This window comes from Salvelinus fontinalis, chromosome 2 (assembly GCF_029448725.1).
Source record: "Salvelinus fontinalis isolate EN_2023a chromosome 2, ASM2944872v1, whole genome shotgun sequence".
NCBI classification, from domain to species: domain Eukaryota; kingdom Metazoa; phylum Chordata; class Actinopteri; order Salmoniformes; family Salmonidae; genus Salvelinus; species Salvelinus fontinalis.
Window position 1 is genome coordinate 51,344,449 of NC_074666.1, and position 27,173 is coordinate 51,371,621.

The 27,173-nt window shown below is 43.5% G+C and overlaps 1 protein-coding gene across 2 annotated transcripts in view; it reads right to left on the minus strand.

Moving 5' to 3' along the window:
• LOC129820771 (protein Jade-1-like) overlaps positions 1–27,173 on the minus strand; it is a 152,092-nt gene that overhangs the window by 91,861 nt on the left and 33,058 nt on the right. For both annotated transcript variants that reach the window (XM_055877726.1, XM_055877736.1), the window contains exon 4: positions 16,354–16,511. In XM_055877726.1, the coding sequence (XP_055733701.1) occupies positions 16,354–16,511 (158 nt within the window). The remainder of the gene's footprint in view (positions 1–16,353; positions 16,512–27,173) is intronic.

Genomic DNA, 27,173 nt, shown 5'->3' on the forward strand with positions numbered 1-27,173 from the left:
ATTACTCTTCAAATTACAAGGATTAAAAAGGATTTGCCAGTAGATTGTCGACTTGATTCATGATGATGACTGCTAGCTAAGATTTTGAAAGCATGATGTTGACATTATCAGTCCAATCAAAGCTACTAAGCTACTACTGTGACCAATAACCCTGAGACTTCTTGAATGGCCACTTCTAATGTAACTCTATGGCAGCACCAAAGGGGGTTGAATTTTCGAGCTCTACCTTTAGATTTGGCAGTGACGTAATGTCTAAATGAGTGACAGAACACTGAGCCGGTCACGGCGCAACTAAAGAACATTACCAACCCCTACGCTCTGTATTTTCTGCTGGCTGCCCCACCACCACAGAAAGCACTGAGCTTGGCTGAAACACCTGCATTTTGGAGCTGCCATACTCAATAGACCATGTTTGTTTGGAGGCTTTATTAACTCAAATACTATTATTTTTTTTACATTGTTTGCAAACCGATATGTGACACGTTTTTTAGCTATGTGTGGCTCAAAACAGGTAGGGCGCTGAATGACAGGTCGCCACTGCATACATGTCAATACATACACACAACAAGTAGGTCACATGGGGGAGAGACGTTGTGCCATGAGGTGTTGCTTTATTTGTTTTTGAAACCAGGTTTGCTGTTCACTTGCGCTATATAAAAGATGGGAGTTCCATGCACTCGTGGCTCTATAATTCCTTGACTTGTTCTGGACCTGGGGACTGAAAAGACCCCTGGTGGCATGTCTGGTGGTGTAAATCTGTGTGTCCGAGCTGTGTGTTGACTATGCAAACTATTTCGAATTTCCAACACATTAATGTTTCTTATGAAAACAAGAAGTGACGCCAAGAGAGACTGGCATGCGTAGTATTAATATTAGCCCTCTGATTACAAATGAAGAGCAAAACGTGCCGCACTATTCTAGGCAGCTGCAGCTTAACTAGGTCTTTCTTTGCAGCACTTGACCTTACGACTGGACAATAATCAAGAGAATATAAAACTAGAGCCTGCAGCAGGCCTTGCTTTGTGGAGTGTTGTGTCAAAAAAGCAGAGCATATCTTTATTATCCCTTTTATTATCCCAATCCCCTTTTTCCCTTTCTGTTGGTTTTGTCTTATTGGTTACACCGGTTTCTTGTTTGGGGTTTGTTTAGGGCTATTTAAGCCGGTTATGCCCACCTGCTTTTGTGCGGGCTTGTTTCTCTGTTCGGTTTTGTGGATGTGTTATTTTTGTATTTCTCTGGACTGTTTGTGTCCTGTTTTTGGGCCGGTCATTTTATGCGCCTGGTGTTTAGGCGTGACCTTTCTTTCACCGGATGAATTACGGTTGTCCTTAACCCTCTGCGCCTGACTCCGCACCCACTACTCCTAGTCACGTAACAACCAAGTCATTTATGACCGACCGCCTTGATTTCGGTATTATGTAGCAAAATTTGAAATTGTGTTTTTTTTTTATTTATTTTTTTACATTGGATAAAAGCAGAAACACAGAGCTACAAAATGGTATATCATACACTACATTTGAGGAACAATGGGAAAGTAATTCTGCTTGAGAAAATGGCCTTGGAGAGCTCTTCTTTGTCTACTTCCATTCAGCATCGTTCACACCCGCTTAAGCCCCACCCAATACTTTAACCTCTAACGCCTACCAAACCCGGATCCGGGAGCCCCCCCATCACAAAAGCTGACTAGCATAGCCTAGCCTAAAGCCACAGGGATATCATATAATAAAATGTTCATGAAATCACAAGTCCAAGACACCAAATGAAAGATACACATCTTATGATTCAAGCCATAATTTCTGATTTTTAAAATGTTTTACAGGGAAGACACAATATGTAAATCTATTAGCTAACCACGTTAGCAAAAGACACCACTTCCATACTCCACCATTTTCTTACTGCATCAGTAGCTATCACAAATTCGACCAAATAAAGATATAAATAGCCACTAACCAAGAAACAACCTCATCAGATGACAGTCTGATAACATATTTATTGTATAGCATAGGTTTTGTTAGAAAAATGTGCATATTTCAGGTATAAATCATAGTTTACCATTGCAGCCCCATCACAACTCTCACTAAAATGACTAGAATAACTACAGAGAGCAACGTGTATTAGCTAATTACTCATCATAAAACATTTCTTAAAAATACACAGCGTACAGCAATTGAAAGACACAGATCTTGTGAATCCAGACAATATTTCAGATTTTCTAAGTGTTTTACAGCGAAAACACAATATAGCGTTATATTAGCTTAGCACAGTAGCAAACCAAACAACAGCATTGATTCCAGCCAAACATAGCGATAACGTATTCACCACCAAAATATATTAATTTTCACTAACCTTCTCAGAATTCTTCAGATGACAGTCCTGTAACATCATATTACACAATGCATATAGAGTTTGTTCGAAAATGTGCATATTTAGCGGCACAAATCGTGCTTATACAATGAGAAAAGTTGCCAAGCTGCCCAGAAAATTTCGGGCGCCATCTTGGAGAGTCACCTAGTCTAATCAATAAATAATCATAAACTTGACAAAAAAATACAGGGTGGACAGCATTTGAAAGACAAATTAGTTCTTAATGCAATCGCTGAATTACATTTTTTAAATTAACCTTACTGCGCAATACAGGGTGCAATACAGGGTGCGATAACGCAAGGCTACACGGCAAATAATGGCGTCTTATGCATTTTACTTTTTCAACAGAACAACGAATTATCAGCATAAATAGTTCTTACTATTAGCTGAACTCCCATCAGAATCTTGGGAAAGGTGTCCGTTGGCCAAAAGAATCGTTGCTGGGTTGGAGAATGTTTCCTTCCACGTTGCAATTAGCAGTACACAATGGCATTCGAGAGAGAGATACCCAACTCAATACAACGTCAGAAAATGGAATGCCCGAAAATCGCAATATACTGACATAAACTGATATAAATCGGTTTAAAATAACAAGATTATGATGTCTTTAAAGCCTATATCAAATAAAAACAGAGCCGGATATATCTAGTTTCTAAAACCAGAGCTTCTAAAAAGCCATGCCAAGACCCTCTGCGTCAGCGCGAAGATCCAAAAGGGTGGACACCTCGATTCCAATCAATTTATAAACTTTGGGAACTACGTAGAAACTCCATTTCAAGTCTCCCTACTCGCTAACAACCAGGGGAAGGTGTATGCAGTGCATCTCAACCAATAGAGGACAGGCAAATTAATACACAGGTCTCAGAACAGCCAGCAAAATTCTGCACTCTGACATACACATAGGAAAAGTCGAGTTCTGTTTCACTCACAGATATAATTCAAACGGTTTTAGAAACTAGAGTGTTTTCTATCCAATAGTAATAATAATATGCATATTGTACGAGCAAGAATTGAGTACGAGGCAGTTTAATTTGGATACGAATTTGTGCTATGTCGAAATGGCACCCCCTAGTGGCAAGAAGTTAAGGGAATATCTGAGCGTTTTGTCCTAAAACAACAGTCAACCAGCCAAGCAAACTGGCTAATGTTGGCTAGCTTGCTAGCTACTTCCATACACAGATTAGAGTACAGCTCACTGACCATTTTACTTGCCCTAGCAGAGCTGGTTAGGATGTTATGTTATCCAGAGCGTTGGTGACTGCAACTGTGCTGCTGGCAACAATTTACGCTTTTTTGCCAACGTTTACTGACACCGGCCATATTCAAAACGTGTTGAGCGTTCGTAACTCCGTCAGTTATTCTGCGCTCTGGCACACAGACGAGAGTGCACTGAAATTGGCGAAGAAAGCCAGAACGAATTTACAAGCCCGTCGTAGAGGATGTACGCAATTAAACTCTTCAAGCTGAGCCTGGGAGAACTACAAACTGTTCTTCGGGTCCTGGACCTCTCTGGTCAAGTCGTCCATTCTTTTATTAGTTGACTCCATCAGTATTTGGAAAACACTTTACGCTATTTTCTTGTTGTTAACAACTGCTTGTAGAACTATTTTTGTTACTTTAAAAGATCCCTCGCCTATAATAGAGACACCACTGTCGCCAACGGTATTCCTGTCGGCTTTGATCTTTGTCATGGTAGCAACATTGGAACTATGAGGTGTAACAGCGTAACCTGACAGGGCACGTCACAGGGAAGACTGGAAACAACAGAAGACATCTAGAGAACCACAAGCCCAGGACAATCCGCGGTCCCAGCCACGCATCGTGGGCTGTGTTCAAGCCTTCAAAGGCTAGCTGCTACGCCAAGCAGCTCCTCAGATCGCCTTGGTCGGCAGGATCACTGGATAGATAGTAGCGGTCCCAGCAACTGATACCAACCGCGTCGCGTTTGGGGTAGGTAGCTAGCAAGTAGGTAGCTAGCAAGTAACCAAACATTTTCAATAGACTTTCAAAACAAAAAAAACTCTCCCTTGTTCCGCATTCAACAGGAAGTGACGCAAGGTGAAGGGAGACAAGGAAGAGGAATTGATGCCACTTTCAGACCATAAAGCTGCAACAACTCAAGGAAGGCTGCTGTGTGGCACGCATTTAGTCTGTCTGGTCTGTGGTTCAGTCCTTCACTTAATTACTCTGAGAGGAAGGTGTAATTTTAACCACTACCGTCATGCACTTCCTCTGTCATCCCTCGCCCTCTAATCTTTCTCCCTCTATCGAAAAACACAGCGAGAGGCGGGTCGGTCGGTCGCTTAGAACAAGGTCATCCAAAACAAAGTAGTGGACAACGCAGCAAAACAGAACACCGGAGCCACCAGCAGGAAGAAGAAACACGACTACGCCACCTCAGAGAAAAGAGAAAACACCAAACCTTGAGTGAAATAGGAGAGGAGAATGGGAGGATGAGAGAATAAAGAGAAGAGAAGGAGAGGCTAAACGAAACATTGCAAAGCGGTGCATGGTAGTGTTCGGTGGCTGGTCCTTTAAAAGAGAGAGCTGAGACGTTGGGGTCTGCTGGGTAACACAGCATTTACTCTCCTTAAAGCGGGGAGGCGAGAGTGACTGGCCAGCGTTCTCTGGCATCCCTGATGAGGTCATTAAAGAGAATAGCTTCTCGTTGCCAGCTATGTTTTGCTGGATGAGGAAGTGTAGTGAGTGAGTGAGATTTTTTCAGCATAGAAAAAAGTACGTGAACCCTTTGGAATTATCTGGATGTCTGCATAAATGTTACATCAAATTTGATCTGATCTTCATCTAAGTCACAACAATAGACAAACTCAGTGTTCCTTAGACTAATAACACACAAACTATTGTCTATTGTCTATTGAATACATTATTTAAACATTCACAGTGTAGGTTGGGGAAAGTATGTGAACGCCTAGGCTACTGACTTCTCCATTGAAGTCAGGAGTCAGCTAACCTGGAGTCCAATCAATGAGACGAGATTGGAGATGTTGGTTAGAGCTGCCTTGCCCTATAAAAAACCCTCACAAAATGTGGGTTTGCTATTCACAAGAAGCATTGCCTGATGTGAACCATGCCTTGAACAAAAGAGATCTCAGAAGACCTAAGATTAAGAATTTTTGCCTTGCATAAAGCTGGAAAGGGTTACAAAAGTATCTCTAAAAGCCTTGACTTTCATTAGTCCACAGTAAGACAAATTGTCTATAATTGGAGAAAGTTCAGCCCTGTTGCTACTCTCCCTATGAGTGGCCGTCCTGCAAAGATGACTGCAAGAGCACAGTGCAGAATGCTCAATGAGGTTGAAAAATAATCCTATAGTGTCAGCTAAAGACTTACAAAAATCTCTGGAACATGCTAACATCTCTGTTGACGAGTCTGCAATACCGAAAACACTAAACAAGAAGAATTGTGTTCATGGGAGGACACCATGGAAGAAGCCACTGCTGTCCAAAAAAAACATTGCTGCACGTCTGAAGTTTGCAAAAGAGCACCTGGATGTTCCACGGCGCTACTGTCAAAATATTCTGTGGACAGATGAAACTACAGTTGAGTTGTTTGCAAGGAACACACAACACTATATGTGGAGGGAAAAAAGGCACAGCACACCAACATTAAAACCTCATCCCAACTGTAAACTATGGTGGAGGGAGCATCGTGGTTTGGGGCTGCTATGCTGCCTCATGTCCTGGACAGCTTGCTGTCAGGCAGAAAAATGAATTCCAAAGTTTATCAAGACATTTTGCAGGAGAATGTTAGGCGATCTGTCCACCAATTGAAGCTCAACAGAAGTTGGGTGATGCGACAGGACAACAACCCGAAAGACAGAATTAAATCAACAACAGAATGGCTTCAACAGAAGAAAAATATGCCTTCGAGTGGCCCAGTCAGTCAACCCGATTGAGGTCATGCCACAGCATCTCAAGAGAGCGGTTCACACCAGACATCCCAAGAATATTGTGGAACCGAAACAGTTTTGTAAAGAGGAATGGTCCAAAATTCCTCCTGACCGTTGTGCAGGTCTGATCCGCAACTACAGAAAACATTTGGTTGAGGTTTCTGCTACCAAAGGAGGGTCAACCCGTTATTAAATCCAAAGGTTCACATACTTTTTCCAAGCTGCACTGTGAATACAGTGTGTTCAATAAAGACATGAAAAATCAATTGTTTGTGTGTTAGTTTAGTTTAAGTGTTTGTCTATTGTTGTGACTTTATGTCTACAAATTTTATGACTAATTTATGTAGAAATCCAGATAATTCCAAAGGGTATCACATACTTTTTCTTCCCACTGTAAGTGTTTTATTTCCGGTCTGCCTAGGTCCAAACCAGGGGAAAAGGACTGCCCCCTCTCATTGAAGCCAAGAAGTTCAAGGCCGACCGCAGTATTGCAGGCACGGTAGGATCCCCCATTATAGTGAAAGGGAAAATGGCAATCTTCGTGTAAATAAAACTTTTTTTTAAGACAACCATGATGGTACCAATAATTGCTTCTATTACACCAGATGAATGTTCTTGAACCGATTATTTTAAAATCACACACAGAAGAAGTTTAGTTGATGAGACTACACAACAAAGAGTTGTGACCCACTGTGTAAAATTCAATATTCGCTCATTTGAGCAAACTTTTTGATTGTTTCACATATGCACGATATGCGCATGTGCAACACCCCCCACGCTTCCTTGTCAATTTTCTACACCCCCAGTAGAAGTAAACAAGCCAAGCTAAAGATAGCTAGCTAGCCCAGCTAGACAAACTGTGGGGAGAAATACTCTGATGGGGCTTTCTGAAAAGGAGATAGAGAGACGACACTGCCACATAGTAATGACCAGCTTAGAGATTTAATTAAAACAGGACTAATTGGAGCATTTGAGCCTTCGTGCGAGAGGAAGATGTATTGGCGGTCTCGCCAACGAGCTCTGGGGGATTTTTTTTTTTTTACCAGCTAGCTAGTTCTAGTCTTTAACCTGTTTGGGGTGCAAGCCCGACCTCGGACCGAAAATGACACCCCTGCAGAGCGCGAAATTCAAAATCTATTTTTTAAAAATATTTAACTTTTACACATTAACAAGTCCAATACAGCATTTGAAAGATAAACATCTTGTCAATCCAGCCAACATGTCCGATTTTTTAAATGTTTTACAGAGAAAACACCACATATATTTATGTTAGCTCACCACCAAATACAAAAGTGGACAGACACGTATGAATTATGATTATGAAGTATGAATTATGATTGAAGTAGCATGCACAACCAACCGAAATAAACTAAAACCAACCTAAAGAGCCCAGAAAAAACGACCTCAGATGACAGTCATATAACATGTTACACAATAAATCTATGTTTTGTTCATAAAAAGTGCATATTTTAGCTATAAATCAGTTTTACATTGATGCTACCCAAAAATGCTAATACATAGCTACAGTCTGAATCCAGCCGGGAGTAGCCAGAGAAAATACATACACCAACGTCGGCTACTAATTACACCTCATAAAACATTTCAGAAAAACATATGGTGGATAACTAATGAAAGACAGATATCTTGTGAATACAGACAACATTTCCGATTTTTGAAGTGTTTTACAGCGAAAACACAATATATCGTTATATTAGCTAACATCATAAGCTAGCATAAGGCAGCATTGATTCTAGTCAAGCGCTAGCCTAGCATAGTTAGCAGAGTTAGCATTCAACAGTTCGACATATATATGAAAAAGCATCCCAAATTGGGTCTTATCTTTCTTGGTACTCCATCAGAATGTTGTAACGGGGTCCAATGTCCAGTAGAGTCTTTAGTTGGGTTCCAGAACGAATGATTTCCCTCTTTGGTTAGCTAGCACGGTAGCATTGCTGCGCCAGAAAGCGTTTCTTCAAAAAATTCTTCCGTCGTTTCACATCTAAAGTCCAGAATAAATTGCAATAATATAATTAAAGTATATTGAAAAAACACACTTTAGGATGATTTTGTGACATGTAGCAAATAATATCGTAGTCAGGCATCATATTCAACGTTATCTACCTTGTTCCAGAAGCCGAGATCAAATTATCCTTCGCGCCCGGATTTTTATTTTAACTGCGCAGGTCTCACAAGAAGTTCTGTTATTCAGTCCAGGGAAGAGATATTCGACTCCTTTCAATTCTCACTTCCGCATTACAGTCTGGCGAACGCCTCTGACGTGTCCCTATGGTCATAAGTCAAATGGCCTTTTATAGAGAAGGTCTTAAAGAGACACATCGCATTTTGGGAAACTCAATTCGGCTGGGAAAATGGCTGTAAAAATATTTCTGTTCGACTTAGAGAAACAATTCAAACCTTTTTAGAAACTACAGACTGTTATCTATCCAACAGTAGTAAATATATGCATATTGGAAGATAAAAAGTTTCTTAGGAGGCCGTTTGAAAATGTGCACACATTTTCCAGTTTTTTCAATATTCAGCGTGCAGCCCAAACAGGTTAAAAAGCTCGGCAAACAACCTCCAATTCTGACAGTCGTCTCCCGGCTAAAGACTTTAGTGGACGGATGACGAAACCCGCAAAGCAACAGCCCTGGGTCTCAGAGCAGTGTGTGGTGGAAGACAAGAACGCTATACGTGAGGGTGCATGTGACCTTGTCTTCGGAAGTCCGGAGAGCTGGTTGGGGAAGCCTGGGAGAGATGTGTTGGCCTCAATCCTATACAGCTCCAAAATCGTCAGAATCACTGTGGATGAAGTTCATATGACCTACATATGGTATGCACAATGACCTAGAACTGTACTTCAACGGTATAGAATAGCACTGCGATGGATACATGTAATGTCGGAATGTAAAGTATAGTGATGACATACCATTGAATGATTGAAAGTTTTGTATTTCTACAAACATAATAACCCTTTGCCTTGATGACAGCTTTGCACACTCTTGGCATTCTCTCAACCAGCTTCACCTGGAATGCTTTTCCAACAGTCTTGAAGGAGTTCCCACAAAGAATGCCAAGAGTGTTCAAAGCTGTCATCAAAGCTGTCAAAGGGAGGCTACTTTGAAGAATCTCAAATATATTTTGATTTGTTTAATATTTTTTGGTTACTACATGATTCCATGTGTGTTATCTCATAGTTTTGATGTCTTCACTATTATTCTACAATGTAGAAAATAGTAAAAATAAAGAAAAACCCTGGAATGAGTCGGTGTGTCCAAACTTGACTGTTACTGTATATCTCTTTATTATGTGTGGGAATACTTTGGAACAGATTTACAACATTTGAAATCACTTACCACGAAAATGGGGCGAGAAGGGGGTTAAAATAAAATATCGCTTGGAGCTGATTTGCTGATGTTTTTAATCAAACAAAATTTGGGGGTCGAATTGCAGGCCGAATTGCAGGTAGACTCCAATCAAGTTGACAAAACATCTCAAGGATGATCAATGGAAACATGATGCACCTGATCTCAATTTCGTGTCACATAGCAAAGGGTCAGATTACATATGTAAATAAGGTATTTCAGTTTTTTTTTTATACATTTCCCAAAACCTTTTTTCCCCCTCCTTTGTCATTATGGGGTTTTGTGTGTAGATTTATGAGGGGGGGAAAATATTTTATACATTTTAGAGTAAGGCTGTAACGTAACAATGTGGAAAAAGGGAATAGGTCTGAATACTTTCCGAATGCACTGTATATTCTGTACTGTCACCTCATATTAAATATTAGAGCTCAAATCCTGGAGTATGTCGGTCAACGACGAGGTTTCCTCTTGACATCCAACTTTTAGCTACAAACCACAGGATTTGAAATAGAAGTGACTGGTGAGACAAGGGATGCACGATATAAAATCGATGAGCATATCGGAATCGGACGATATTAGCTAAAAATGCCAACATCGTCAGCGAGACAACTCAAAAGGCGAAATCCATCAACGTCAAGACAATGGAATTCATTGCCCTTGACAATCAACCGTCCTATGTCGTGGATGATGTTGGCTTTCGCCGACTGGTCGAGCCCCGGTACACACAATTTTTCAGATGTTGCCCTACCGGAGTTACACAGTGTTTTTGAAACGTACATCTATGAGCTACTGCTATTAACGTCACGACTGATATTCGGACCAGCGACGTCAGCCCCATGAGCATGCTGAGTGAGTCTGACCGCACAGCGGGTCGACGAGGATTTCGTACTGAGGAAAGCCGTATTGCATGCTCAAGAATGCGCTGGTTCTCGTACCGCTGCTGCCATTTCAAATGGCCTTTGAGAACATGTTTGAAACTTGAACACACTCCTAGCGCCGTTTGAACAACTGACTGGAGAAATAAACTCATCGACTGTGTCTGGAGCAGACGTGATATCCTCCGTCGTGGAATTGAAACGCCAGCTCAACAACACTGCCGACACAGACCGCGGGGTTAAAACTTACAAAACTACTTGAGGCTGTGAACAAGTGAGCCGGTGGCATTCTCTCTGAGCTTCTTTACTATGTCGCCACCAGGCTCGATGCTAGGTACAAGGACCGCTACTTCGATGCAGACACGAAACAGGGTTTACGTGAAATGTTACATACATAGCTGGACAAGATGGAAACGGACACAGCGACAGTGCGCACCGAGGAAGAGGCCACGGACACACAGAGCTGAAACTTCACTGCCTGACATGTGTGATGAAATCCTGGTTGAAATTGAAACGACTGAACAAAAGAACAACGAAACAGCACAGCAAGTAGGTGAAAAAAATAGGTTTTGATGATGTTTTACTGGTAATGGGGACATACGTAAATGCCAACAAAAAAAAACGTTTTGGGGGGGGTCGGTGGTGTGGTGTGTGTGGTATTTGTGTGCGTGTGTGTGTAACCTTTATTTAACTAGGCAAGTCAGTTAAGAACAAATTCTTATTTACAATTACGGCCTACCCCGGCCAAACTCAGACGACGCTGGGCCAATTGTGCGCCGCCATATGGGACTCCCACTCACGAACGGGTGTGATACAGCCTGGATTCGAACCAGGGACTGTAGTGACGCCTCTTGCACTGAGATGTAGTGCCTTAGAACGCTGCGTCCATGAGTAACTATTTAACTGTACTAGAATGCTTAAAAAGCTGCAAAAATGTCAAATATCGTTTTTTGGGGGGGGGGACTAGGAAAATATCGGATATCGATATCGGCGCATCTCTAGGCGAGACAGTTGTTTAGGCTTCGTCCGTTTTGCTAACACCTGCTGTGGATTGCTTGGCTTGCTACATGTGTGTAGTGTACTTCTGAGCCTGTGTCTCCCCTAGTCTCCTTCTCCCTACCAGAGATATTCAAAAACCAAAAGGAAAAGGCTGCTGAACCAACAGACCGTCCCTGATGAGCAGGAAATAGCGTCATTTGTGAGAAGGAGTGGGAAGTGAGTAAGTGAGGATGAGTCACCCAGGCGAAACCGAGCAGAGGTTGTGTCCCAAAGAGTACCCTATTCCCTTTATAGGGCCCATAGGGGTCTGGTCAAAAGCAGTGCACTATATAGGGAATAGGTTGATATTTGGGACTCAGCCTCTGAAGGTCCTGCTGCCACCTGCAGAGCCCGCAGTGGCCACAGCTATTGGCATGAGGGGCCCCTCACCAAACCACAAAGAAAAACACCACAGAGACATGCACCACAGGGCAGCAGTGGAACTGATAACAACGGAGCTGCCTGTTGTTTCATGTGGGAGGATCAACAACTAGACCTTTCCCCCTAAAGCGGTCTGTATGTCTGAGGTGGCAGGGTGCACAACACGTGATACATACATGTAGACAGACACACAATGAGCTCGCATAGAAACACACATGCAGGCACAGGAGAGAGAGCAGGCAGATGGGAGTTCGTAGGGAACCCTTTAATGCCCCAGATGTTGCTCAGCCCACGATGCATAGCACACAGCTTTGATCCGCCACACGGGTCCAACCACAAGTACTGGTGTGGAGGGTGAGTGTGTGTGTCTGTAGGCTGGATTCATAGCTGTGGCATGCACACTGCTTTTGGTGGGAGGACTGCTTTTCCTTGCGAAGAGATCCAGCTGCACCACCCAAGGGAGAAATAACACACACACGCACACACACACATACAACCCAAGGGATCACTACTGTAAAACAGACACAAGCACCCCCCCACACACACACACGCACACTGGGGACAGCTTATACAAACACATACATCCTTTGGAGAATGTTGTGCTTTAGGATGTAATACAAATGACTTAATAGCCTACTTTCAGTGATCTATGTGCTTACGATTCCAAGCACAGCTCGCGTGGATTTCATCTCCCGTTTTACTAAACCAGTCTTCAAGTCAATAGGTGGTGTACCACTACAGCGAGGTCTACTAATCCACTGATGAGTTACTGGCGCATAGAAAAAGTGACCAGAGAAACCAAACCTGAGCATATTTACCTTCGTATTGCTTAAAATGATCCATTATTTTCCATGCATAGGGGGTAGGGGCAAGGGGTGGATGTGGGATTGAACCAGAGTTCACCAAGCCATAGATAAGACAATGAAAGGAGAGGGCATCCCTGTGACATAGTTAACAGGAGAGTATAGGCCTAGAAGTGATGGCGCCCCTCCATCCAGCCACCCTGGTGAGTGAGCTTACAGCAGCATGACTGGACTCTTACAAAGCCTGTTCTGCACAGCAGCTCTGGAGAACAGGAGACCACACCTGGGTTCAAATACTATTCAAAACCACATCTAATACTTTAGCTGGGCTTGATCGAGCTTCCTGACGCATATGGATCCCACCCCCAGCACTCCAGGCTGACTAAAGCAAACTAAAGCAAACTATTTTGAAAGTTTTCAAACAGTATTGAACCCAGGTTTGCTCTGGAAACTGCAGGCCTGCAGGCCCAGGCACTGGGATTAGACAGACAGCAGGCAGGCTGCGGTCAGAGTTACCATTACCAAGCCAAGCAGAGCCAGGCCAGAGAGCAGCAAGCCAAGCTCAGTCAATCCTGAACCCAGTGACCCAGGCCAGGCAGAACCAGTCAGTTTGGTAATGATGTGGTACAGAGCAGTGGGTTCTTAAAACCTCTTTGACCCATGCTCATCCTTGGCCGAAAGCCTGTCTCTTTATAATGTCAATCATCATCATAGAAGGAGTCTTGCATGGAAGGAGTTTGGGGAGTTTCCAGTTGTTGAAGTGGCCATAAAATAGTGTACTGTGACTTCAAGCCTGGTCTGCTGGGAAAGGATGCAGCCTTGAGCTGATCAAAGGCTCTGGCCACAGTTAGTGCACTATACCCAATAGGGTGCCATTTGGGACGTAGCCTAGGACTGAGATGAGGTTGTTCCCTGGGGAAGCAATGCTAGTTTCCTAGGTCAAGGCCCTGCTCCTCGGCTCTCTAGACCTCTGAACCCCAAACGTATTTTATCTCCCCACTGAGCCACCAAGCCATGCACTCGCTCGCCCTTTTTCTCAGCTACTGTTCAGTTTCTCTCCTCTTCCCCTCAGGCCAAACCAAAAGTCTTTTCGAAGTATGATGGTTTCCAGTATGCCGCCACCACAGTCAACAGAAGAAAATAAAAAATTGCCTTTGCTGCTGCTGCGTCAAGCCTTTTCTCATTAGGAGAAAGGAAGGTTCTCGTACATGTAATGATTTCTTTCCCCTGCGTTTCAATGGGGACTGAGGCTAAAGAGACCGTGCCAATTCGTCATTCTCTGTCTGCCGAATGAGACTGTTATGCAACGGCTAATTACTTCCACTTGGCCAAGGGAGTGGGGGGGGGGGGGGGGGGGGGGGGGGGGGGTCTCTCTCTCTCTGAAAAGGAGCACAAACACAGGGACCGAGCCATCTCTGTCTTTCTCTTCGACCATTAAGTGTTTATCGGAAACCATGACGGCACAGTGAGCTCGTACAGACGGAGCGAGGGCCGCACAGTGGACGAGAAGAGGAGGACTGCGAGCCCGAGAGAACGCAAGGCTAGCTGAGACCGACAGGCCCTGCAGCTTTTCCTTTCCACAATTCTTTGGAAGATGTCATTATTTTTAAGTGCAGTCAACTCACTTATTATCTACCTTCAACCATCTATCCCTGCATCTCCCCACATTCTAAATCAATCAATCAATCAAGGCAAGCACATGCTAATTTGTGAATCTATCCATCCATTTATCTAGTTACCCTGATCTGTTCCTCTCCTAATTTGTACCTTTTTTAATTCATATTTAACTAAGTCCGTTAAGAACAAATTCTTATTGACAATGACGGCCTACCGGGGAACAGTGGCTTAACGACCTTGTTCAGGAGCAGAAAGACCGATTTTTACCTTGTCAGCTCGGGGATTCGATCCTTTCGGTTACTGGCCCAACGCTCTAACCACTAGGCTATCTATCCAGGTCTACACACAGCTTATCTATCCAATCCATCTTTGCACATTGTATTTCCTGCATGAGCAGGAGAGTAAAGCACTGAGGTTTGTTGATGTTTCCCTGTGACCCAGTCCCTTTGGTGTGACTTCTCTACCCCCCACTTTATCCTCTGCCTCACTCCGTGAGTCTCTATGTAGGTGTGTGTGTGTGTGTGTGTGTCACCGCATGAGTGTGTGTGCGTGCGCCCCAGTCTCCCATCCTCACTCTGGGAGAGGAATAAGCCTACAACCCAGTCTGTGTAGTTCCCCCCCATCTGACGAACGCCGACCAACATCTCCATGTTCCCAGATCCTATGAACCCTGGTTGGTGTGTGATCCTACGATCCCTGGACACTGAGCAGCACTTAAGGGCCCACTACAAACCCTTTCTCACAATGCAGCTGACCTGACCTCTAGAACACATGGTGCTGCTGTGATCACTTCCAGTAAAACCTGTCAAATGTGTGTGGTGGGGAATGGGGCATGTGTGTGTGTGTGTGTGTGTGGGGGGGGACTCCGAGACTGCCACACGACCGTCTGTCTGTGGGAGATGATGATAGCCAAGAGCCGGGCAATGCAACATGCTGCAACGTTACACTCAAGCTAAGCACACAGGTCTGTGTGTGTGTGTGTGTGTGTGTGTGTGTGTGTGTGTGTGTGTGTGTGTGTGTGTGTGTGTGTGTGTGTGTGTGTGTGTGTGTGTGTGAGAGAATGCGATTGTGTCCTCTGCAGTGTTTCCCAACGGCGGTCCTTTTAGTGTGTGATTGGGCACATTGTGTTTCCTGTATGAGCAGGAGAGTAAAGCACTGAGGTTTGTTGATGTTGCCCTGTGACCCAGTCCCATTGGTGTGACTTCTCTACCCCCCACTTTACCTCTGCCTCACAACCACACACACATTTCACCTATCAGAGTTGTATCAGAATAAATGAAAGCATTGAAACAGTGTTGTTGGTGTGTGAGGGTTCAGAGTGCGGTTGCTTTTCCTGGTTGCACTGTATCAGAGCAGTGAAAGCATTCAAACAGTAGGGCCCTAAAAATGTGGACGGAGTCACAAAAAAATGGAATTCAACAATATTCCAAAAATTTATTGAACTTAGTATTGAATAAACTAAATGAATTGAATATTTCTTTCAAATTTGCCCAAGTCTGTCATAAGATACGAACAGAATGTGATTCGTGATTCCTGCAACTTTCTGAAGAGGCAAACAAAATTTCCCCGTGCAGCTGGCACTTTGTGTAGTCATCGGCAATGAGGCTCATGAAAAATATTCTGGTAGATGGAAAGGCGTTCCCAAAAACCTTCTCAATTAAATCTGACATACAAAGTAGCCTATGCTTACCTTGCAGAATGATATCCTGATTATTTGCATCCAGTGGCTAGTTTTGTTTTGCAAACTCTACCATCTCATTTAGCGTTACAAAAACAATCACTAAACGACAGCCTCTTGCTAGGTGTGCAATGGAATTCGTCTCACATTTTCCCTATAGCTCAAAAGCAGTCTCCTGACGTGGTTTAAACAGTGTTTCTCTATTGAAATTTTGGGGGGGATTTTGAAAGCGAAAAAACCTAACAAAACAGAACCCTGGAAAAACAAAATGGAATCAGGTGATTTTAATAGAGCCCTCAAACAGTAAAAACATCCTCCCTACCTGACGACAGGTTCTGGGATGGCGTCTACGCTGGCGGGGACCTGGACCCCCTTCTCCCACTCCTGTCTCCAGGGGTCAGACAGCACGTAGAAGTCATCAGGGCCCAGCTGGGCCGAGTCTGGCAGCTTCATGGCCGTGATGAAGTCCGTCCGGAACACCTGACCGGAAACGCACATAGACAGAGAGTTTCAGTCATACGGACACCATTCACAACGCAAAGCGAGAGCGTTTGAGTCAAATGATTATGATAACAATCATTTGCATCTGTATAGCAGTTTGAATTTGAGAAAACATGACAGGTTTCAGGCTAAAAACATTGCAACCTAAACATTACCGTCACTCAGGCATCACTCAGGGGGGGGCAGTCCATTTAGGTCAACTTTAGGGTGACATCATGAGCACACAAAAAAAGACGCAATGACATAATTTGGCGAACTAAGTATTGTCGAAGGGGGTGTAAAGTAGCACAGGTGAAAGAGCCTTTACAATAGTGCTGAGTGATTAGTGTTTGAGATTGGTTCCGTAAAAAAAAAAGAAAAAAAAAAGGAAATTACAGAAAATATTTTACAGCTTTTTAATGGAAATTCCAAAGCCAAAAATAGTGAACATTCAATTGCAAAACATTGAAAATATTTAATTGTCTCTGTCAGGGTCACATTGGGTAGACATCAATAGAAAAATTGGAAATGACTATGAAATAAAATATTTCTGTGAATATTACTTACTTTTTATTTAATTACTTTATTATTTGATTACTTTATTATTTTTCATCATCGCATCTCTGCTCAGTCAGTAGCAGCCAGCCAGCCAGACCATCTAACGTCATCTCTGTGCTCCCCATACTGTACTGTCTTTAGTCATCCTATTTAGCTAGGCCAGCCTGCCTACGTATGCTGCAGAGCTGACAAAATCATTTTACTAGCTCTTCAAAGTAGATAAGGCATACTTTCACAAACCTTCTCTAGCTCTCTCCTCATTGTGTTGTGTACATTCCTCTTTCATGCGGTCTGTATGCAACCTAACGTAGCAGGCTTAAGTGTGTCCGTCTCTGTCCGAGCCGGAAAGAAAAGGCGCAATGGATTATTGTCATTGTAGTTAATTATCACGCTTCTGCGCTGAACTAGGTTGAATACTTGCTTAATGAAAATTACATCTCCCTTCAAACCAGTATCCCACATACTTCCTAGACTTAATTTCTCTCATGAATGATTCGATTTCACTCCAGAGAGAAATGGCACATTGGGCTCACAAAAAAACACGAACTAAATAGAATTTAAGTAACTGAATCGACATTGGTCAATTAGTTGTCTAATAACCCAAAAACTGTTATTTCAGTTAATCACTCAGCACTACTTTACAACAAACGCTATAAAGAACACCTGACAGAAGACAGCGAGAGAAACAGGGTTTCACTCAAATTGACACATGGAAAAACACAACAGAAAGAGTTTCAGTCACTGTCAAATTATCATCATACCAATCGTTTGCGTCGGTATAGCAGATCTCAAACTCAAAAAGCATCGTCAACAGGGAATCTCCATTGTACGTGTGTCACTGTGTGCATCCCAAATGGGACCCTATTCTCTTTTGTAGTGCACTACTTTTGACCAGGGCCCTATGGGTAGTGCACTATAAAGGGAATAGGGTGCCATTTTGGGAAAAAGCTGTATGAAAGGGCAGTCCTTTAGACTTATAGTGTAAGCACAAAACAAGCCAAAGTCACATGGCGATCACTGTTGTACTGTTGCATGTGGCAGTGCTGTTAATATCCGGTAGCCCAGGTCAAATAACCGCTACAACTAACGCTACACAGTCTTTGTGTATGCAAAGCCTGCATAGAAACGGCCAATTTCAATTTCAACATCCGACAAAAGGCCACCGGCAGACCAACAACTTTGTCAGATTTCATAGGAAATATAAAAGAAAAGAAAGAGCTGGGCATCAGGATGCTCTGTGCCTCAGAGCCCGGTGTGAGGCGAGGGGCTTTGTCCCAAATGGCACCCTATTCCCATTATAGTGCACTACCCATAGGGCCCTGGTCAAAAGTAGTGCACTACAAAAGAGAATAGGGTCCCATTTGGGATGAACCCAGTGGGTCTCAACCATGCCATGCAGAGCATTATCCAACCAGGCTGGCAGATCAGCTTTGACACCCACTTCATTATGCACGTTATCATTCCTTAAGAAGCCCCTGCTTATCCCCTGCTTTATTAGCTAGCTGCCTGTACCTATCCCTTCCTACATCCTTCCATCTTCCCTCCCTCTCTCCGTTATCCTCCGCTGATGCTCTCACTAGCACACGCATAGATATAACCAAGGACTCCTAGTGCGTTTCTTTCTTCTTACTTCAGAAACAGGGGGAGGGATACTGGGCGTTGATAAACAGAGAGGGGGAGGATACGTGTCTCAGAGCAGGAGCGAGCGAGTTGAAAGACAGCTGAAAGAGAGACTGGAGAAAGCTAAATGAAGAGGAAGGGAGAAGATAGAGAGGGAGTAATGGTTAGGTCACAGGGGAGTTGACCTTTATGACCGGAGGGCAAGAAGGATAGATTTCTCTTTATGAGTCCCAAATGGCCCCCTATTCCCTTTTTAGTGCACTGCTTTTGATCCGGGCCCATAGGGCTCTAGTCAAAGGTAGTGCACTATACGGGCAAAAGGTGCCATTTGGGCCGCAAGCCTTTATCTAGAAGGGCTCTTTCTCTTCCTGGGATTAATGTGGAGAAGCTGAGAAAGCGAACGCAGCAGCCCCAGTAAGTGCTAGGCTGTATATGAAAAGGCCATATGTAAAAACCCAGGCAGACAGCCGGGTGAAAGTCGCCTTGGTCGACCAGGGTGTCTGCCAGCGCAAATAAATAATGCAATGTAGCGAGTGTGTGTGAGACAGTGTGTGGGGGATGGAGAGTGTGTGTGTGGGACGGAAAGTGTGTGTGGGACAGAGAGAGCAAAGAGAAAGTGTGTGTGTGTGTGTGTGTGTGTGTGTGTGTGTGTGTGTGAGATGTGTGCATGCGTGTGTCTCAGACAGTGAGCCGAGGCCAAGATGAATCCTCCTCCCCTTCAGCAGAGCAGAACTGGGGGAGGACAGTCAGGATGATCTCCTGTTCGCTCTCCAACACCCAGCAGGAGAGGAGAGGGTGTGTCAGTGATTCATTTTTACTGCCGTGTTTATACAACCCAACCACAGCTAATTAATGTCAGGGAAACAGAATTACAAGGTCCCTGCTTTTAATGTCCACCCCCCCCCCCCCCTTTACCCCATCCATCTCTACTTCCACCCCACCCCTCGCCCTCCCTCCCCCATCCATCTCTACTTCCACCCCTCGCCCTCCCTCCCTCACCCCTCCCTCCCCCTTTACTCCATCCATCTCTACTTCCACCCCTGTTTCCTCTCTTCCCCCTCTCCCTTTATTCCCCTTTCCCTCCCTTTCTTATATCAAACAGTGTGTTGTGAAAATCAAATAAAATGTTATTGGTCACATTCACGTGATTAGCAGATGTTATTGAGGGTGTAGCGAAATGCTTGTGCTTCTAGCTCCGACAGTGCAGTAATATCTAACAAGTAATATCTAGCAAAGTACACAACATATACCCAACACAAATCTAAGTAAGGAATGAATTAAGACTATATACATATGGACGAGCGATGTCGGAGCGGAGCGGACTAAGATACAGTAGAATAGTATAGAATACAGTATACACATACGAGATGATGTATGTGTGTTTACGGCTGAGGATGAGCGACTCCCTGGTAGGGGCTTGTCAATCGGCTATGATAATGATGACAGGAGGACAGTGTCGTTCCCAGCACTCGTCCTGTACACAGCAGTAACGGTCAGGGATAGGGCACCTCAATGACCTACAGCTACTTACGTCAGCATCATCAGTTAAAAACACGCACACACACAAACCTCTCTGTAGCGGAGTGAGGATATAAACCCAGGATGGATAGGAGTTATGTTTTGTAGCGAGCAGGGTTCTCATTACCTCCAATCTAGTGCTTAAGTGATGACATGGGGAAGGAGGGGATGACAGGCCGAGAGGGATTACAAATCACACTACACTACACACACACACACACACAGAGAGACAGAGAGAGAGAGACAGAGAGAGAGAGACAGAGAGAGATCTGCAGAGCAGAACACTGTTCACCTCAGTAATGTAAATCTGCCTCACTGCAACAGGAATGTGTGCAGGTTTGACTGACTCACCTGGTCTCGCTCACCTTTATAAATCATCTACATTAAGAAGGTAGATGTGAATTGAGAATAGTGACGGTATGGAAAAGTGGCTAAATGCACACCTGACCAAGCCGCACCAAGATGGAGGGCTGTGTCCCCAAAGGCACCCTATGTAATGCACTACTTTTGTAGCCTGGTCCCATATCTATGTGTGCTTTTGCCTACTCCATAGTCATTGTCAAGCCAAACCATTTTTTTTGCATGACAAGTCCATAAGGTGTTGTCAAGAGAGCAGAAACAGACTAGAGAACACTTTGTCTGCAGAAACATACGCATACTTGAATGAAAAGCGACATGCAAACAGACCTCTCTCGAAGCTGAGATCCGCGAAAGGTGACTGGTCATTCCCAGGCGCATTTTGTTATTGTTTTGAGGAAATTTGCATTCAGCATTGTGGTAAAAGAATAAGTGGAATTGTTTGTTTTCTTTATATAAAAAAATAATAAATAAAAAAATAAATAAAATAAAATAAAAAAATCGGACCCGTGCCATAGACTTATACAGTAATTATGACAACTTCCAGAGGACGGCTTCCAACCTATCTTGCAGAACTGAATCTAGCACTGAAAGCATAAGCTACAGCTAGCTAGCACTGCAGTGCTTACAATGTGGAGAGTAGTAGACTCAAGAGAAAGATAATAGTCGAACAGTTTTGAACAAATTGATTTCTTTAAAAATGAAGGCGAAGTAAGAGAGCGAGCTACGTATATTTTGTTGTATTTTTAGCTATCGAATGCAACTAGCTAGTTTAGCCTACTTAAAACACCTGGCTCAAACAGAGAGGGACGCTATGTTAGCTAGCTGGCTAAGGCTATCCAACACCAACCCTTCCAAGTCAAGCTAAGCTTTCGGATGTATTAATTTATTGCCGGTGTTACTGCTAAACTGCTTGCTGACCATACACTGTACTGCATGATTGTAATGGGTTTACAAACTCATTGGTTCTAGTAGCTATGTCTGCTATGAATATGAATATGGGGGCAGCGATGTAGGCTGTGTAAGTAGCAGTTAGCGGATATGAAATGAAGGTTTGGCTTGGAAAGGTTTTTCACCTGGTCACAGACAGCTGATGTGTTGTGCACTGAAGTCCACAAGTGAAGGGTAAAGGTGAGAGGAGGTGAGCGTGTAGATGCGAAAAGGAATTATACAACAAGCTAAATGATCATGCTATGAAAGTGAACTGTTTGCGTGTGATCAGGGGTGTATTCATTCTGCCGATTGTGTTAAAATGTTTCTTAAAAACAGAAGCAAACGTAACAGGGAGAAACATACTTTTGTAAATATAGTGTATGTGGACACCCCTTCAAATTAGTGGATTTGGCCATTTCAGCCACACCCGTTGCTGACAGGTGTATAAAATAGAGCATACAGCCATGCAATCCCCACAGACAAACATTGGCAGTAAAATGGACTTACTGAAGAGCTCAGTGACATTCAACGTGGCACCAGCATAGGATGCCACCTTTCCAACAAGGCAGTTTATAAAATGTCTGCCCTATTAGAGCTGCCCCGGTCAACTGTATTGCTGTTATTGTGAAGTAGAAACGTCTTGGAACAACAACGGCTCAGCCTCGAAGTGGTAGGCCACACAAGCTCACAGAGCGGGACCGCCGAGTGCTGAAGCATGTAGCGTGTAAAAATCGTCTCTCCTCAGTTGCAACACTCACTACAGAGTTCCAAACTGCCACTGGAAGCAACGTCAGCACAAGAACTGTTAGTCGGGAGCTTCACGAAATGGGTTTCCATGGCAGAGCAGCCAAGCCTAAGATCACAATGCCAAGCGTCGGCTGGAGTGGTGTAAAGCTTGCCGCCATTGGACTCTGGAGCAGTGGAAATGCGTTCTCTGGAGTGATGAATCACGTTTCACCATCTGGCAGTCCGATGGACAAATCTGGGTTTGGTAAATGCCAGGAGAACGCTACCTGCCCCAATGCATAGTGCCTACTGTAAAGTTTGGTGGAGGAGAAATAATGGTCTGGGCTAACCCCCTTAGAATCATCTAGAATGTCATTGTATGCTGTAGCGTTAAAATGTCATTTTACTGGAACTGTGTGTCCAACTTTGTGGAAAACCCTTTCCTGTTTCAGCATGACAATGCCCTCGGGCACAAAGCAAGGTCCATACAGAAATGGTTTGTCGAGATCGGTGTGTAAGAACTTGACTGGCCTGCATAGAGCTCTGACCTCAACCCCATCGAACATCTTTGGGATGAATTGGAACGCAGACTGAGAGCCAGGCCTAATCGCCCAGCATCATTGCCCGACCTCACGAATGCTCTTGTGGTTGAATGGAAGCAAGTCCCCGCAGCAATGCTCCAACATCTAGTGGAACGCATTCCCAGAAGAGTAGAGGCTGTTATAGCAGCAAAGGGAGACCAACTCCATATTAATGCCCATGATTTTGGAATGAGACATTGGACGAGCAGGTGTCCAAATACTGAATTTGTCCAATAGAATCTCTCGTTTTCAACTGTTGGACTAAGGATTACACCCTAGATCAATTATACTGAAGAATAAAATAAAAACTCAACATACAACAATTTCAAAGATTTGACTGAGTTACAGAAATCTGTCAATTTAAATCAATTCATTAGGTCCAAATCTATGGATTTCAAATGCCTGGGAAGGGGCGCAGTCATGGGTGGGCCTATGGGGGAATAGGCCCAGCCAATCAGAATGAGTTTTTCCCCCCCACAAAAGGACTTTATTGCAGACACAAATACTCCTCAGCACCCACCCTCCCCCTCAGACAATCCCACAGGTTTAGAAGTCAGATGTGGAGGGCTGGCGTGGTTACATGTGGTCTGCGGTTGTGAGGCCGGTTGGATGTACTGCCAAATTCTCTAAAGTGGTGTTGAGGCGGCTTAGGATAGAGAAATTGACATTAAATACTCTGATAACCGCTCTGTCTGACATTCCTGCAGTCAGCATGCCAATTGCATGCTCCCTCACAGCAAGAAATCAGTGGCATTGTGTTGTGTGATTAAACTACACATTTTAGAGTGGCCTTTTATTGTCCCCAGCACAAGTGCACCTGTGTAATGATCATGCTGTTTAATCAGCTTCTTGATATGCCACACCTGTCAGGTGGATAGATTATATTATCTTGGCAAAGGAAATATGCTTACTAAAAGGGATATAAACAAATTTGTGAAAAAAAATTGAGAGAAATAAGCTTTTTGTGCATATGGAACATTTCTGGGATCTTTAATTTCAGCTCATGAAAACAAAACTTTGTTGCGTTTATATTTTTGTTCAGTATCGATGCAGGCAAGTGTGAAATGCGTTATTGAATGTCACTGTTTGTCACCTTGATTACTCAAATTGTTCTCTCGACCGTTGTAAACTTCCATTCATAGCCTAGGTTGTAGCAACCTCATGATGGGTATAGGGAACATTTGAGTATCATGTAGTAGCCTAAACCTATCAATGTTACATTGAGCTGGGTGAATGGAATATGAATGACAGACATCCGATATGCTGTAATAGAAGGACCGTGCTCATAAAAATAAAATAAAAACATTGTCCTGCCTCATCTTAAACGTCATTTAACATCACTGTAGCAGCAGCATGAAACTGCTGCTGCTACAGTGCTGCTGCCCGCATCAAGTCTCAAGGCCATTTAGGATGAGAAAAAAAAAACACGACTTAAGTAGAGGGAAAAACAAACTGACAACTTCAACGGATTTAACTGAATTCTGAAAGTGTCGTACATTTCAAACAGGCTCATGTTGACTTTAGGCTACACTACAGGAGGCTGGAGAGCGAGGGAGAAACAGAGATACAGAGAGACACAGAAAGCTCAAGAGAAGACAGACTATGTGCACACTGCCCACAAAATGAGGTGGAAACTGAGCTGCACTTCCTAACCTCCTGCCAAATGTATGACCATAGAGGCACATATTTCCCTCAGATTACACAAATCCACAAAGAATTTAAAAACAAACCCAATTTTGATAAACTCCCATATCTACTGGGTGAAATACTAGAGTGTGCGATCACGGCAGCAAGATTTGTGACCTGTTACCACAAGAAAAGGGCAACCTTTTGCACTTTACCTATTCGCACATCGTTGAAACACTGTATGACATGACATTTGAAATGTCTTTATTCTTTTGGAACTTCTGTGAGTGTAATGTTTACTGTACATTTTTATTGTTTATTTCACTTTTGTTTATTATCTACTTCACTTACTTTGGCAATGTTAACATATGTTTCCCATGCCAAAAAAGCCCTTCAATTGAGTGAGTGAGCGAGCAACAACAAATTATCACTAGGAGCCATGACTACCTCCTTCAGCGTCATGACAGATGTCCGCAAGCAGAGAGGCGGCTAATTTTAGCGCCCGCGTGGCTTTAATGATTGGTGTTTTTGACGGTCTGGAGGAGTTTAGGGGGGGGGGGGTCTCGCCATTTACACTCACCCATTAGCATAGTGACTCACGGCCCAGTGAGAGAGGACCAGCAGGGAGAGGCACAGCAGGGGTCATGAACCACACTGGAGATGAATTTAACACCTCCCCAACCAACCACACACACACACACACCCTTTCCTCTATCCCCCACACCTCACAGACACACTTCAAGAGCGTTCCTCCATCCCCCATCTCTCAGCTGAATCCAGACAGGTCTGTCAACAAGGTTGGTCACCTCCACCTCCACACCAGTCTTGCAGTCTCAATGCCAAACTCTACACCAGTCTAAACCAGGATGGCACAATGCTGCTGCCCTCTGCCAACACACACCAGACTGGCCGTCTACAGACAGAAACCTGCTTCCCAAATGGCCCCCTATTCCACGTGTAGTGCAAAACATTTGACCAGGGCCGATAAGGCTTTGATCAAAAGTAGAGCACTATATAGAGAATAGGTTGCCATTTGGGACGCATCCAAACCGTGAGCGGCTGTCCACTACTCCCCAGCCGACTCAGGCCAAACGACACAGCAGCATCTCCACAGACCACATCAGCACCAGGCATCTCCCCTTTCCTCACTGGAACTACACATGAAGCCATTACGTCGAGACCAAGAGAGATCATGAATAGGATGGTTGTGGACGAGGCACCGTGTTTAGGGAGGGATTGTAGGCTGTCCCATTGCAGAGCAGCCAAAGCCCAGAATAAAAATGGGTTGGACTCAAATTAATTTGATTAATTCAAATGTATGTTTTAGCACGATGTTCTAAATTCCTGTAAATCGCAAGAATCAAGGTTTTTATACTTGTTTGTTTTTTTAGAGGCATTCTACATCTTTTTAGTCTCCTTCACCCCTTCGGTCCTGCATGCACCTTCCCACTCGCACAGACACCGAGCCCCTCCCCCTGCCATTCACAACAACGACAAAAGATAACTGCTTGTTGTTGGGGAAGAAGTTGGGATTCGCTATTTGCATTTGAGGTTGGGCCAACAGAAAATAAATATTAAATTAAAAAATATATATAAAAAAAAAACATTCAAAATGTCTTTATTTTTTATATGGGGTTTTTTCTCAAATCGGTCATAAAAATTTGTCATGTGAAGATATGCGAAGTTATTTGGATTTTCACGAATTATCTTTGAAAGACAGGGTCCTGAAAAAGGGACGTTTCATTTTTTTACTGAGTTTATTTGGATAACAATCATTAAAGTGGGTCCTATGGTTGTGGAAGGCTTTATAGTTAGCCTAGGAATAATTTTACATGGAGTGTTTTGACCTTTAAGAGGGCAACAAAACTTATTTAGAAAATGTAATAAATACAGTTCGGAGAAAGAAAAATTGAGATATGATTTTTAGGCCATATCGCCCAGCCCTAACTCAAATGGCAGCAAATGTCTTGAATGGATGCTCCCATAGATGATCCATATAGGCCTATACCATGTCAATTTGAACAGCCCATCGCTCCTGTTGTAGTTCACTGTCCAGTCCAACCCTTCCTGAAACTATTCCACATCCACACAAAAACCACACAGTGTTGTCACGATAGCATAATTTTGACTTTGATACAGATACCAGGTTTAGTATGGCAATATTGAACACCAAAACGATACCGGGGGGGGGGGGGGGGGGGGGGGGGGGGGGCACTTGACCCAGACAGATATTTTGAGTTCAATATCATTACATTTGAAATTTGATTTTTTTTATTGTTACGAATGCATTAATGAACCAGTTACACAATCCATTTTTTTAACCAAACTACATACTGGTAAATCTCTAGTCTATTAATACACTGGGTAAATCAAGATGTAGCCTAGGCCAAATACAGGTGAATGCATATTCAATAGGAGTGTTGAGTTACTGAGCTTGTTTTGGCTCATGTCATGGGGCTACAGACATTCCCTACTTTATTGTACTGATCAACAACATTTCCATAGAATAAACATATTTTATAAAATAAAGTGTGCGCTGTCTCTTTAAGACCAATGACATTTTCACACACACAGTTCGGTGCTCGAGCAAAGATGAACTTGACTGGGAGAGACGTGAGGCGGGGGAGATTAAATGAATGAATAATATTTTTGGTGGCAATTAGGGTTGCACATTTTGGGGAATATTCAGAGGTGGAAACTTTGTGGGAATTAACTGAAATATGCAAATTAATATTAATACCAT